This window comes from Plecotus auritus (assembly GCF_963455305.1).
Source record: "Plecotus auritus genome assembly, chromosome: 10".
NCBI classification, from domain to species: Eukaryota; Metazoa; Chordata; class Mammalia; order Chiroptera; family Vespertilionidae; genus Plecotus; species Plecotus auritus.
Window position 1 is genome coordinate 4,336,781 of NC_137785.1, and position 14,040 is coordinate 4,350,820.

General features: G+C 60.4%; 2 protein-coding genes across 2 annotated transcripts; both read left to right on the top strand.

The window, feature by feature from the left end:
* Positions 1-737: 737 nt before the first annotated feature.
* LOC308235795 (uncharacterized protein C19orf85) lies at positions 738-3,809 on the top strand (the record flags this gene model as incomplete). The annotated part of the gene is made up of 2 exons (XM_080644912.1): positions 738-910; positions 3,344-3,809. 2 exons carry the CDS (start codon positions 738-740, stop codon positions 3,807-3,809), a joined length of 639 nt encoding a protein of 212 aa, XP_080501038.1.
* A 2,250-nt stretch (positions 3,810-6,059) lies between these two features.
* ISOC2 (isochorismatase domain containing 2) lies at positions 6,060-13,963 on the top strand. The gene is made up of 6 exons (XM_080645787.1): positions 6,060-6,204; positions 10,001-10,138; positions 10,823-11,032; positions 11,367-11,437; positions 11,558-11,675; positions 13,548-13,963. The coding sequence occupies exons 2-6, from the start codon at positions 10,004-10,006 to the stop codon at positions 13,626-13,628; spliced, it is 615 nt and encodes a 204-aa protein (XP_080501913.1). The 5' UTR covers positions 6,060-6,204; positions 10,001-10,003; the 3' UTR covers positions 13,629-13,963.
* Positions 13,964-14,040: the final 77 nt, after the last annotated feature.

Sequence of the window (14,040 nt, forward strand, 5' to 3'; positions counted from 1 at the left end):
GCCTCCCACCCCCACCCTCCCAGCCTGCACCCCAGCCCCCACCCCCTCCCTCCCAGCCTGCACCCCAGCCTCCCACCCCCTCCCTCCCAGCCTGCACCCCAGCCTCCCACCCCCACCCTCCCAGCCTGCACCCCAGCCCCCACCCCCTCCCTCCCAGCCTGCACCCCAGCCTCCCACCCCCTCCCTCCCAGCCTGCACCCCAGCCCCCACCCCCTCCCTCCCAGCCTGCACCCCAGCCCCCACCGCCCCCCCTCCCAGCCTGCACCCCAGCCCCCGCCGCCCCCCCTCCAATTAAGGGCCCTCAGCGCTAACTGCAGCGGTTGACTCAGCTCCTGGCCTTGGGAAGCGAGCCCTTTGTCACCTTAATTGGCATCTCCAGGCACCTCGCTCTGCGCCCACCCACGCCACCTGCCCATATCCCAGGGCCAACTATGTGCTAATTGGGCCCATGGGGGCGCACAGGAGACCCTCCCCACTCAGCCCCTGCCTTCCTGTATCAGCCCCCCACTACTGTCCCTCAATCCCCGGGTCCAGCTCCCAGGACACAGGGACCAGGAGGGACGCCCCGTCCTCATTGCCTGGGCCCTACCCCCTCCTGCCCAGAGTGCACAGCCCCTCCCAAGGCCACCCCGCCGGTCCTCCTCCGCAGCCCTGAGCCCAAGCCCTCTCCTCAGCTTCGGGGGTGCTTTCTGATCAACAGGGACACAGTGGGCAGTTACCCCCCGATCACCCAGGCCATGCACCCCGGGGTCCCCACAGCCCCTGGAGTCTCGGAGCCCAGCGCCCGGGAGCTGTGTGCCTTTGTGAGCAGGGCAGCCACCCACATGCAGCGCGCCTTGCACCCCCAGCGGACCCGGCCCCCCAAAAGGAGGCCCAACCACAGGCGGTTCCTGCACAATCAGATCTGCAGGTGAGGGGGCGGGGGGAGGGGGAGGGGCTGGAGTCCTGAGTCTGGGGAGAGAAGTGGCCCCCGGGGCTGGGTGCAGTCAACACTCATGAATTTATTTATACTTTTTTAAAAATATATTTTATTGAATTTTTTTACAGAGAGGAAGGGAGAAGGATAGAGAGTTAGAAACATCGATGAGAGAGAAACATCGATCAGCTGCCTCCTGCACACCCCCCACTGGGGATGTGCCCGCAACCAAGGTACATGCCCTTGACCGGAATCGAACCTGGGACCCTTGAGTCCACAGGCCGACGCTCTATCCACTGAGCCACACCGGTTAGGGCTATTTATACTTTTATTGATTTCGGAGAGGAAGGGAGAGAGAGAAACATCAATGATGAGAGAGAATCATGGATGGGCTGCCTCCTGCACGCCCCCCACTGGGGATCGAGCCCGGGAATCGAACCCTGACCTCCTAACTCACAGGTCCACGCTCCATCACTGAGCCATGCCGGCTGGCCTCATGCATTTATTGAGCACCAATGTGTGCCCAGCGCCAGGGACCCAGCAGGGGACACAGCGGACCACGCCCTCCCTGCCTTCACGGGCTCCTCAGCGGGAGCAGCGGGGGGCTGGTGGGCATGGGGCGCCATGAGGACGGACCTTGCCAACAAGAGCAGGCGGGCCGCAGACACAGGACGCAGGTGGGCGGCGGCGGAGCGCTTGCCGTGGGGACGGGGCTTCCTATGGGGCGATGAAAGGCTCTGGGTCTCATTAGAGGTGGCGCTGGCACAACATCGCAAAGGCGTGAAATGCCACTAAGTGTGCTCTCAAATGGCTCGTTTTAAATTATGTGAATTCGGGCTCAATTTTTATATATTTTTTTTAACTTCTATTGTTTATTGATTTCAGAGAGGAAGGGAGAGAGAGAGAGAGAGAGAGAGAGAGAGAGAGAGAGAGAGAGAGAGAGAGAGAGAGAGAGAGAGAGAGAGAGAGAGAGATCAGTGATGAGCCTTAGCTGGTTTGGCTCAGTGGACAGAGCATTGGCCTGCAGACTGGAGGGTCCCGGGTTCGATTCCTGTCGGGGGCACATGCCCGGGTTGTGGGCTCAGTCCCCATTGGGGGGTGTGCTGGAGTCAGCCGATCCATGATTCTCTGTCATCATTGATGTTTCTCTCTCTCCCTCTCTCTTCCTCTCTGAAATCAATCAAAATACATTTTAAAAAAAGAAAAAGAAACATCAGTGATGGGAGAGAATCATGGATCGACTGCCTCCCGCACGCCCCCCACTGGGGACCAGGCTTGTAACCTGGGCCTGTGCCCTGACTGGGAATCAAACCGTGACCTCCTGGTTCCTAGGTTGACGCCCAACCGCTGAGCCACCGCCGGGCTGACATGACTTTTTTTTTTTTTTTTTTTTTTCAGAGAGGAAGGGAGAGGGAGCGAGAGATAGAAACATCCATGATGAGAGAGAATCATGGATCGGCTGCCTCCTGCACACCCCCTACCGGGGATCAAGCCCACAACCCAGGCATGTGCCCTTGGCCAGAATCGAACCCGGGACCCTTCAGTCTGCAGGCTGACGCTCTATCCATTGAGCCAAACCAGCCAGGGCGACTTTTTTTTTTTAATATTTTTTTATTGTTTAAAGTATTACATATATTAGTACATATATCTCCTTTTTTCCCACCATTGACCTTCCCCCAGCCTCCCCTACCCCCTGTCGCATGCCCTCATCCCCGCCCCCCCCCCCGCCCCCAGTGTCTTGTGTCCATTGGTCTGCGTATATGCATGCACACAAGTCCTTTGGTTGATCTCTTTCCCCCCTCCCCACACTCCCAGGCCTTCCCGCTGTAATTTGACAGTCTGTTCCGTGCTTTACTGCCTCTGTGTCTACCTTTTTGTTCATCAGGTTATATGACATGACTTTTTAAAGGCACCCTCTCCTTAAGACCTTTTCAACTTAAAAAAAAAAAAAAACCACATCACTGGAGGAGTGAGGTATTTTCCCACTGCTTTCTAGAGAGCGTGGAAGGGAGGGGCAGAGAGACATTGATCGGTTGCCTCCCCGCATCCCGCCGGGGGCCAAGGATTGAACCTGACACTGAGGTACGGGGCCCTTGCTGACCTCTAACCGCTGGACCCCCGGCCGGCCGGGGTGACATTGTTTGCTTTTATCTGTTGGACCCCCGGTCATCACACATCTCCATGTCAAAAGCGCGCAGGTGCCCGGGGCCACGTGCGCACCCCCCGCTGCTCAGAGCTCCCCTCCCGAGGGGCTCACACATCTCAACTGCCCGACCCCAGAGGAGGGACCCGGGGCGGGAGGCAGCACAGGGAAGGAGGAGGGGGCGAGCAGGGACCCCCGCTCCTGGGTTGGGAGACAGGAGGCGCTCCCCCCCCACCCCCCGTGGCGCTCGCCCAGCCGATGCCCAGACGCCCGTCTCTCCGCAGGCAGTTTGCCAGGATTGAGGCTGCCACCCAGCGCCTGGCCCTGTCCATCCTGTCCCAGGAGGCGCCTCCCCGGAGACCGCCGCCCCGAAGACCACCCCCGCCGCCTCCATCCCCCTTCCTGGGCGTGGCCCGCGCGGTGGCCCCCAGCGAGGCGCCCCAGGCAGGCCCCCGCCTGAGCCTGGCCGCGCTGGAGGCCTCCAGCCTGGACCTCTTCCAGAGCATCGCGCTCACCCCGGAGCGGCCCTCGGTGCCCGCAGGCCTTTCCCGTCCTGCCGACGGCCAGCCGGACCTCAGGCAGGGCCTGCTGCCCTGCGACCCCCTGCCCCTGGCCCTGCCCCTGTCCGGCCTGGGGGGAGGGGCCGAGCTCCTGGTCCCCGAGGGCGCCTGGGTGGGCAGGTGGGAGGTGATGCCTTGTGCTCACCATTCTCAGGGGGTCCCTGAGGGCTGGGGGGCCTGCTTCCCATGACGCCCAGTCACAGCCCAGCTCAGGCCCTGGACCCACCAGAGGCACCCCCAGGACAGCTCTCTAGCCCACAGCCTCTGCCGGGGGCCCCCTCCCACTCCTCTCCTGGCAACTTCTGGGCAAATGGCCCAAGGCCAGACCCCCACCTGAGGCCTGGGCCTCACCTCTGCCTCCTCCAGGTGGCCCCTCCTGCTCTCCCCCCCCGCCCCCCACCTTCTCCCTTCTTTCTCCCCAGCCCCAACTCCTCAAGTCCTCACTCCAGCCCCCTGTCACCCTGGCTCATCTCTGCCTGATGTCTGGTCTCATCTCATTTATTCGCCAAGATGCATTGAGCACCTACTGTGTGCTGGGGATTCAGCAGTGAATAAACTAAAGGAGATCTCTGCGTTTGTGGAGTTCACATTTGGGCGGAGGCAGATCAGGGGACTGACAAAAATGAAAACATGCATACTTTTTTATTTTTTATTTATTTCTTTATTTTATATTTTATTGATTTTTTACAGAGAGGAAGGGAGAGGGAGAGAGAGTTAGAAACATGGATGACAGAGAAACATCGATCAGCTGCCTCCTGCACACCTCCTACTGGGGATGTGCGCGCCACCAAGGTACATGCCCTTGACCGGAATCGAACCTGGGACCTTTCAGTCCGCAGGCCGCCGCTCTATCCACTGAGCCAAACCGGTTAGGACAACATGCATACTTTTTTAAAATACATTTTTTATTAATGTCAGAGAGGAAGGGAGAAGGATATATATATAAACATCAATGATGAGAGGAAAATCACTGATTGGCTGCCTCCTGCACGACCCAGGCTGAGGATCAAGCCCACCCCCCGGGCAAGTGACCAGAATCGAACCCAGGACCCTGCAGTCTGCCGGCCGATGCTCTATCCACTGAGCCAAACCAGCTAGGGCTGTGCATACATTTTTATTTATTTATTTATTTATCTTTTTTTTCTTAACTTTTTTTAATTGATTTTTTACGGAGAGGGATAGAGAGTTAGAAACATCGATCAGCTGCCTCCTGCACACTCCCTACTGGGGATATGCCTGCAACCAAGGTACATACCCCTGACTGGAATCGAACCCGGGACCCTTCAGTTCGCAGGCCGACACTCTATTCACTGAGCCAAACCAGCTAGGGCTGTGCATACATTTTTTAAGCGCGAGATGAATTTCCAATTTCAGATCGGAATTCGGGCTCTGAAGAAGATAAACCTTGGACTTTCCCGAGTGGTATCGGACACCAGGTGGTCAGGGAAAGCCTTGAAAGACAAAGAGGAAGCTGCCCATGCCAAGGTCTGGGTTCCAGGCAGCGGGAATGGCACACGCAAAGGCCCTGGGGTGGAGCCTTGGGGAACAGCAGCGGGGCCAGCGGGGCTGGAGTGGAGCGAGGAAGGGGTGAGGGGGGAGAGGTGAGGGGGAAGAGGTTGGCAAAGGCAGGCCATGAAGGAGGAGTAATTTGGATTTTATTCCAAGAATGAGGGGAAGTTCTCTCTCTGTCCCTCTCAACCCCATTTCCAAGCAAACAGTCTACATACTCTGACCACCACCCTCGGAGGCAGGTGCTGTACAGATGGGGAAACTGAGGCTGCGGAGAACTCAGACTGAGGGGGGTAGGGGTGGGGCGGATCCTTTTTGTTTGTCTTTTAATCCTCACCTGCTTTTAGATAGAGTGGAAATGGGGGGGGGGGAGAGAGAGAAACATCATGTGAGAGAGACTGAGACTGGTAGCCGCCCCCACGTGCCACGACCGGCGCCGGGGATCGGGCCTGCAACCTAGGTACGTGCCCTTGACCTGGACTCGAACCCGAGACCCTTCAGTGCTGGGACTGACGCTCTAACCACTGAACCACCGGCCAGGGTGGGGAGGATCTTAAGCTCCAGACTTCATCGCGCTTTTAACCTTTTGCTGGAAAGTGCTTGGGTCGCTGTAAGTTTCTGTCCAGACAAGAAGGCCGGGGTTGGAACTCCAGGCCCTCCTTCGCCCTGGGCAGCCCCCCGCCCTCTCCCAACCTCCGGGGTCTGGTCTGTACAGCGCGGCGGCCGCCGCCACCCACCTCCCAGCTGGAGTCAGGCTTCTCCGCGCTCAGCGCGCTGCTCCGCCCCCGGGCCCGCCACTCACGCCCTATCTAGCCACCCATTGGTCAGATGCTGGCTTCCCGCCCCTCGGCGTGGGCCAATCACGCTTTCAGGACTGACAACCAGCGGCGCTTGCGGATTGGCCAGGCGCGGGGGCCGGGCAGAGCTCGGAGAGCGCCGATTGGGCGACCCGGCCAGAGGGAGCGGGATGCGACGGCGAGGGGGCTGGGCCATGTGTCGCGACCCTGCCAAACGGTGACCCGGGCTGGGCACGCGGCGGGGGGAGGCCCTGGCGGCGAAAGTCCGGGCCCTGAAAGGTGAGTGACTCCCGGACTCACCTGCGGAGGGCGGAGGGCTGGGCTCGAACCCAGCGCCTTCCGGGAAGGCCCCGCCCCTCCCGGGGGGGGGGGGAGACCGACCTTCCCGCCTCGCAGGTGGGAACCGGACGCCCCGTGCCCAGGCTGGCCGGGCTCTCGAACCCTCCGCGGGTCGCTCCCGCCCTCTCAGCGTCGCGGGACACATTTCCCCTCGTTCCTACGGAGTGGGTGGGTTTGACCCCCCTTCCTCCGAGGAGGAAACTGGGGTTCAGACAGAGCGTGAAACTTGCCCAAAGTCACCCAGCCAGGACGTCCGCCCTGCAGGGCTGGGGCCCCCAAGGCCTCGTGGGGATCCAAGCAGCCTCCCACCTGTCCCCCTAAGTTGCTGCCCACCTCGGGCTGCCCCTCCTCTTCCAGCCTTGGGCTCCCCCCACGCAGAGGTCCGTTCTGGACCGTCCTGTCCCTCCCCCACAGCACCCCCAAATCTGTCTCCAGCTCACACCTCTCCACATTCACACACACACCCTCCCCCAATTTTTCGTCTTCTCCCCAAAACCGGTTTCCCTGTCTAGGTCCCCAATTTAATCCGCAGGCCCTGCCAGCCATGGGCCAGAAACCTGGGGGTCTTCCTCCCCTCCCTTGTCCCGCAGCCAGGCACCCTCCTCTCTGTGCCGCTGCCTCACCCGTGCCCCCGGGGACCCCAGTCCCAGTTTCCGCCCTGGCCTCGGCCTCCAGTCCAGCCCCCCCGCACCCAGCGGGGCCTCCCCATTTTATTTTACTTTCCCCCATTTTATTTTACATGCTGAAGACTTTAAATGGAAGGATACCATATAGGCAAGAAAATGGCCAAATCACCCATACACAGCTGAAATACCTTCACACACAGTGAGCGCTCTGGTGTAGAGTCACATCCAGATTTACAGGTCTAGCACCCCCCACCCCGGTAGCCCCCGCCCCCCTCTGCCACTGCCCGCCCCGAGGATAAGCATTTTCATAATGTTAATGCCACGGGCAGGTTTGGCTGAGTTCTCACTTTTTTTTTTTTTTTTAATATTTCATTTATTTTTTACAGAGAGGAAGGGAGAGAGATAGAGAGTCAGAAACATCGATGAGAGAGAAACATCGATCAGCTGCCTCCTGCACATCCCCTACTGGGGATGTGCCCGCAACCAAGGTACATGCCCTTGACCGGAATCGAACCCGGGACCCCTCAGTCCGCAGGCCGACGCTCTATCCACCGAGCCAAACCGGTTTTGGCAGTTCTCACTTTTTTAAAATATATTTTATTGATTTTTTACAGAGAAGAAGGGAGAGGGGATAGAGAGTTAGAAACATGGATGAGAGAGAAACATCAATCAGCTGCCTCCTGCACGCCCCCCACTGGGGATGTGCCCGCAACCAAGGTACATGCCCTTGACCGGAATCGAACCTAGAACCCTTCAGTCCGCAGGCTGACGCCCTATCCACTGAGCCAAACTGGTTTCAGCTGAGTTCTCACTTGATGTGGATCTCTTCCGGCGCCGATTTATCCCCGACCACACAACCTGTTACGCACTGTCCAACACTCAGAAGGACCAGCACAGGGAGAACCAGGCCTTGGCACTGTCCCTCCATGACCTGTCCTCCCCGCTCCCCCCCCCCCCCGCCCCCCGTCTCCCCCCAAGCCCCTGCTGCTTCCGTGCCTGCCAGGAGCAGCTATACATAGCAGCAGAACACATTCTTTTTCCCCTTCTTTTTTGGGGACACAAATGGGAGCATTGGTATACTAGCACAGGCTGTTCTGCCCGCCCCCCCCACCCCCCCACCCCCCGCCCTCCACTGTTGCCATCTTTTGAACACCTTTCCGTATTGTTACTTAAAGGGTTCCCTTGTAGTCTGTCCTGGCTGCTCAGAGTCCCACAGTGTGGATGTGCCAGAGCTTACATAACCAAGACCCTGATCTCGGGCGTTTAGAGCGACTCGAGTGGAGGGAGCCGCATGGGCCGAGGTGGGCCATGGCCAGGCGGGGCCGCGGTGGACCCCGGCATGGCGGGGGGCGCATGAGGCCTGGGGAGTCCCAGGGTCAGCTTTTGTCTTTTCAGAAAGATTGTCCCTGTCTCTGTTCACTCCCTCCGGAGCCCCCTCCCGGCCCCGCCAGGACAGACCAGGCTCCCGGACACCCCAGCGCCAGTCATGGCTGCGACTGTGCCGTTCGTGAACTTGGTGTGGTTTGGGTTTGGAGGGCGTCCCCATTCCACTGTGTTTTCTTTGGGTTTGTTTTTTTATATTTTATTGATTTTTTACAGAGAGGAAGGGAGAGGGAGAGAGAGTGAGAAACATCGATGAGAGAGAAACATCGATCAGCTGCCTCCCGCACACCTCCCACTGGGGATGTGCCCGCAACCAAGGCACATGCCCTTGACCGGAATCAAACCCGGGACCCTTCAGTCCGCAGGTTGACGCTCTATCCACTGAGCCACACCCGTTAGGGCCCACTGTGTTTTCTTGAGATGAAATTCCCATGGCATCAGATTTGCCATTTGAACCGCTTACTGCTTGTTTTATTAAAATATATTTGTATTGCCCTAACCGGTGTGGCTCAGTGGATAGAGCGTCGGCCTGCGGACTGAAAGGTCCCAGGTTGGATTCCGGTCAAGGGCATGTACCTTGGTTGCGGGCACATCCCCAGTGGGAGGTGTGCAGGAGGCAGCTGATCCATGTTTCTCTCTCATCAATGTTTCTAACTATCCCTCTTCCTTCCTCTCTGTAAAAAATCAATAAAAATATATATTAAAAAAATATGTATATATATATATATATATATAGATATTTTATTGATTTCAGAGAGGAAGGGAGAGAGAGAGAGACATCAATGATGTGAGGATCGTGGGTCGGCTGCCTCCTGCCCTCTGGGGATGGAGCCCCCAACCCTCTCCTGTGCTCTGATTGGGAATCGAACCGGGACCTCCTGGTTCGTAGGTTGATGCTCAATCACTGAGCCACGCCGGCCTTGCTTTCTAGACCCGGAAGCAGTTAGCTGGCTGCTCACACCTGGGTGAGCTGAGTTTCCGAGGCCACGGTGGGGAGCCGCCTGGAAGGCTCTCAGAGCACCACCCCTCTGCCCACCCAGGTCTCCAGGAGGGAGGGGGGCAGCCCAAGGGAACCCGCTCTTCTCCCTCCGAATCACGTCCCGCCCCCTGTGCAGGTCACATCCCTGCTCAGGGCCCAGCGTCGCCCTGGGGCTGGTGAGGGTCACCGTTGCAGCCTGAGGTGCAGTGGCACTGTTGGTAATGGGGATGGCAGACCCCCTCACACACGGCCTGAGGGCAGGAGGCTGCCCGGGGCTCCGGGGGGAGCGAGTCTGGGGTGTTGGGGATGGACAGGGTCTGAGGAGACTTCCAGGAGGGGGACCGTGACCTCCTGGCTGAAGAGGACACACACGTTAAAAAAGAAGTGGCCCAATCTGCGTGGCTCAGTGGTTGAGCGTCGACCAATGACCCAGGAGGTCACGGTTCGATTCCCGGTCAGAGCACCGACCGGCCGGGTTGTGGGCTCCATCCCCAGTGGGGGGCGTGCAGGAGGCAGCCGATCCAGGATTCTCTCTCACCTTCGATGTCTCTCTCTCTCCCTCTCCCTTCCTCTCTGAAATCAGTAAAAATATTTTAAACAAAATAGAAAGGTGTGCTCCAGCCCTGGGAGCAGCAGGTGCGAACTGCGGGAGGACGGGATTGGGTTCAAGGTCTAGGCACAGGGAGCCCTGGCGTGCAGGGAAACCACACCCCCCGCCTGACCCCGGCCGCCCCCTGCCCTCCCTCAGGTCATGGCGGCTGCCAAGCCCAGCCTGGGCCGGGTCCTCCCTGGGTCGACCATCCTCTTCCTGTGTGACATGCAGGAGAAGTTCCGCCACATCGCCTACTTCCCCCAGATCGTCTCTGTGGCCGCCCGCATGCTCAAGGTACTGGTCCCTCCTCCCTCAGACGGAGATTTAGCCCCCTCCTCCCTCAGACCAGGGGATCCACCCCCTCCTCCCTCAGACCAGGGGATCCACCCCCTCCTCCCTCAGACCAGGGGATCCACCCCCTCCTCCCTCAGACCAGGGTATCCAGCCCCCTCCTCCCTCAGACCAGGCTCCAGCCCCCTCCTCCCACAGACCAGGCTCCAGCCCCCTCCTCCCACAGACCAGGCTCCAGCCCCCTCCTCCCACAGACCAGGCTCCAGCCCCCTCCTCCCACAGACCAGAGGATCCAGCCCTCTCCTCCCTCAGACCAGGGGATCCAGCCCCCTCCTCCCTCAGACCAGGCTCCAGCCCCCTCCTCCCACAGACCAGGGGATCCAGCCCCTCCTCCCTCAGACCAGGCTTCAGCCCCCTCCTCCCACAGACCAGGGGATCCAGCCCCCTCCTCCCTCAGACCAGGGGATCCAGCCCCCTCCTCCCTCAGACCAGGGGCTCCAGCTCCCTCCTCCCTCAGATCCGGGATCCAGCCCCTCCTCCCTCAGATCTGGGATCCAGCTCCCTCCTCCCTCAGATCTGGGATCCAGCCCCTCCTCCCTCAGACCTGGGATCCAGCCCTCTCCTCCCGCAGACTGGGGCTCCAGCCCCCTCCCTCAGGCTCAGGCCTTTGTCCCCCTCCCGGCACAGGTGGCCCGACTGCTGGAGGTGCCAGCTGTGCTGACGGAGCAGTACCCGCAGGGCCTGGGCCCCACGGTGCCCGAGCTGGGGGCCGCGGGCCTGCAGCCCCTGCCCAAGACCTGCTTCAGCATGGTGCCCGTGGTGCGGCAGGAGCTGGACGCGCGGCCGCAGCTGCGCTCCGTGCTGCTCTGCGGCATCGAGACTCAGGCCTGCATCCTGGTGAGACCCGCAGCTGACCCCGGGAACCCCTCTCACCTGAAATCTCCCCATCCTAAAAGGGACAGCCTTTCCTCACTCAGAACCCCGCCTGCTCCCAGCCTGACCCCTTGCCTGACCCCTGACCCCTCCTGAGCTGATGTGACCCTCACTCGGGATTCCTCTCCGCTGGGGTGCCCATGCTGCTCTAGGACCCCATTGTAACCAGGGGGGTGGGGGTGGGGCTTCTGCCCTGCTCTGAGCTCCCTCATCCCATCGCAGCATCCCAGTATCCCAGTCCCCCACCCGGGACCCCTGTTCTTGTCTGGGGTTGGCCCTGACCTCTCTCTGCCCCCAGAACACAGCCCTGGACCTCCTGGATCGGGGGCTGCAGGTCCACGTGGTGGTGGACGCCTGCTCCTCCCGCAGGTGAGAGGGACCCCCGAGGGGTGGTTCACCTGGGGTGTGGACGGGGCTCCCAGGAAGAGCCCACTTTGCCAGGGGCCCGGGTGTCGGGCCACAGGGCTGACACCCCCTCTCTCCCTGCAGCCAGGTGGACCGCCTGGTGGCACTTGCCCGGATGCGACAGAGCGGCGCCTTCCTCTCCACCAGCGAAGGACTCATTCTGCAACTTGTGGGTGACGCTGCGCACCCCCAGTTCAAGGAGGTACTGGCTCCCAATCCCCCACCTTCCATGCACCTGGCAAATGTCTCCTCAGCGCCCACCACGTCTTTTCGCAATACATCCGGGAACATACACATCCTGGAACACAGCAGGCTGCCGCCTCCAGAGGGGGCTCAGTTCTCCTGGGGAGTCACCCCGTCAACCATAAATCAATAAGAGAAGCTGCTGGTGGGCAGTGAGGACTGGGAGAGAGAGAGAGAGAGAGAGAGAGAGAGAGAGAGAGAGAGAGAGAGAGAGAGAGAGAGAGAGAGAGAGAAGGCAGCGAGGGGCTTGCACAGGGTGGTCTAGGAAGCCTGGGAGGTGACTGAGGCCTGGAGGGTGCCAGGCAGACACTGGAAAGGACGGTCCAGCAGGGGTCCTGGAGGTGGGGCCTCTGGACCCTCCACCGCTCCCCTCCTCCGGCCACTGGCACTCAGGTCCAGCCTCCGCGCCCACCTCCCAGGGGCTTTGCTGGTACGCAGGCCTGACCGGGTGGTTCCCGCCCTGGGCCTGTGCCCGCCCTGGGCCTGCAGGAGCACAGGCAGGACATGCCCGGATTTGACATCCCTGTCCCTCTGCGCTCTGCCCTTTCCTCTCCTCTTAGTTCTGCTGAGCCTTTATTGAGCAACTACTATGTGCCAGCCCCTGGGACAAGTCCTGGGGCAACAGCAAAAGCCAGTCAGTATCCCCTCACACCTTGGGGCCTGGGGCCTGGCGCTGGGAAGGGAACTTGAGGAGAGTGTGAGAAACAAGATAGTAAGCAGCAGGGAGGCCCTTGGGGGGTGGGGAGGGCCCCCTTGAAGTGGAGACCTACAGGGGGAGGAGCAGCCAGTCATCCAGAAAGTGCTCCTGGCAGAGGGACCAGCTGGGGCAAAGGCCTGGCGGAGGCGGGGGCGGGGGGGGGGGGGAGCATGAGGGACTGGACTTGCCTCATCCAGGGACTGTATCAGGCACTGAGTGCTGGGGGAGTGTGGGGAGGGGAGGCGGGGGAAGCCAGGCCGTGTCCTCAAGGTCTGGGGATTTTAGCGAGGGGCAGCCACAGCCACGGGGGCTGGTGCAAGGGAGCCTCAGTTGGGCAGGTGTCAGGACCAAGGGAAGCCAACGTGGATGCAGTGAGGATGTGGGCTCTGCCCTTTCTGTTTGCTTTCCGCAGGCCTTTGGGGCTCACTGGTGAGTGCAAGGTGGGGCCTTGGGAGAAGGCACCCAGGGTGGGGCTCCGGGCTGGTACCTACTGAGGGGCTGGACTGAGAGTCAGAGAGGTCCGGTGGCAACCAGCATCCAAGAGGCAGGTGGATAAATGAGTCTGGAGTGGAGAGGGCAAGGCGCGGGCTGGGTTCGGGAGTTGGGAGAGTTGAGATGACTTAAGAAGAAAGTATAGACGAGCGCCGAGACAAAGCCCATCACTCTTTCTGTTAATCCCAAGCAAAGGGTATTTGTCCATTGATTTTCAGAGAGCATGGAAGGGAGGGGCAGAGACAGAGAGAAATATCCATGTGAGAGGGACACACTGATTGGTTGCCTCTTGCACATGCTCTGGGGATAGAGCCTGTAACTGAGGTACGTGCCCTTGACTGGAATCGAACCCAGGACCCTTCAGTCCACCGCCTGATGTTCTCTCCACTGAGCCGAACCAGCTAGGGCCAAGCCCATCGCTCTTAGCAGCCCAGGCCAGCAAAGCAGGCAGATGGCAGGTGATCAAGAGCTAACTCGGGTGGGCGGTGAGAGGGAGGCCCCAGGAGAAGTTCTGAGAAGAGGGAGCGGTTGGCTTGGCCGTTTGCTGCCAGGAGGGCAAAGGAGAAGAGGGGGCAGTGTCCCTCAGATCTGCCCTGGAAACCGGGACCCTGGATCCTTCCTGACACCCTCCTCCCTCTGCAGATCCACAAGATCATCAAGGAGCCCGCCCCGGACAGCGGGCTGCTCGGCCTCTTCGAAGGCCAGAACCCCCTCCTCCGCTGAACTCCCACTCCGCACAGAGGGGAGACCTCCCTCCTTCCTGTTACCCGGGCCTCGGTGGAAGCGCTTTCCCCCATCCTTGGATCCCAAGAGTGGTGCAGTCCACCGGGAGTGCCGCCCCTCGGGAGGGGAGGCGGGTGCTGTCTTGCTATTGGGCGGCAGCTCCCGGAAATGCAAATGAGCTCCTGGAAACCGATGGCCGTTGGCTGAGCTGAATTAGAGGCGGGGCTCGGCCCCGGGCCACTTCAAGGGTTGGGAAGGGGAGGGGGAAGGAGTGTCACGGGCTGTGTGGGACCTGGGCTCGCAGAATAAACACCGATGTGGCTGTGGACCAAACCATTCTTGGATTTGGGGGCTATCCCGGGGGCGACTGGGGGCTGCGGGTGGCGGGGAGAGGGGTCCCCAGCAGGTGGAG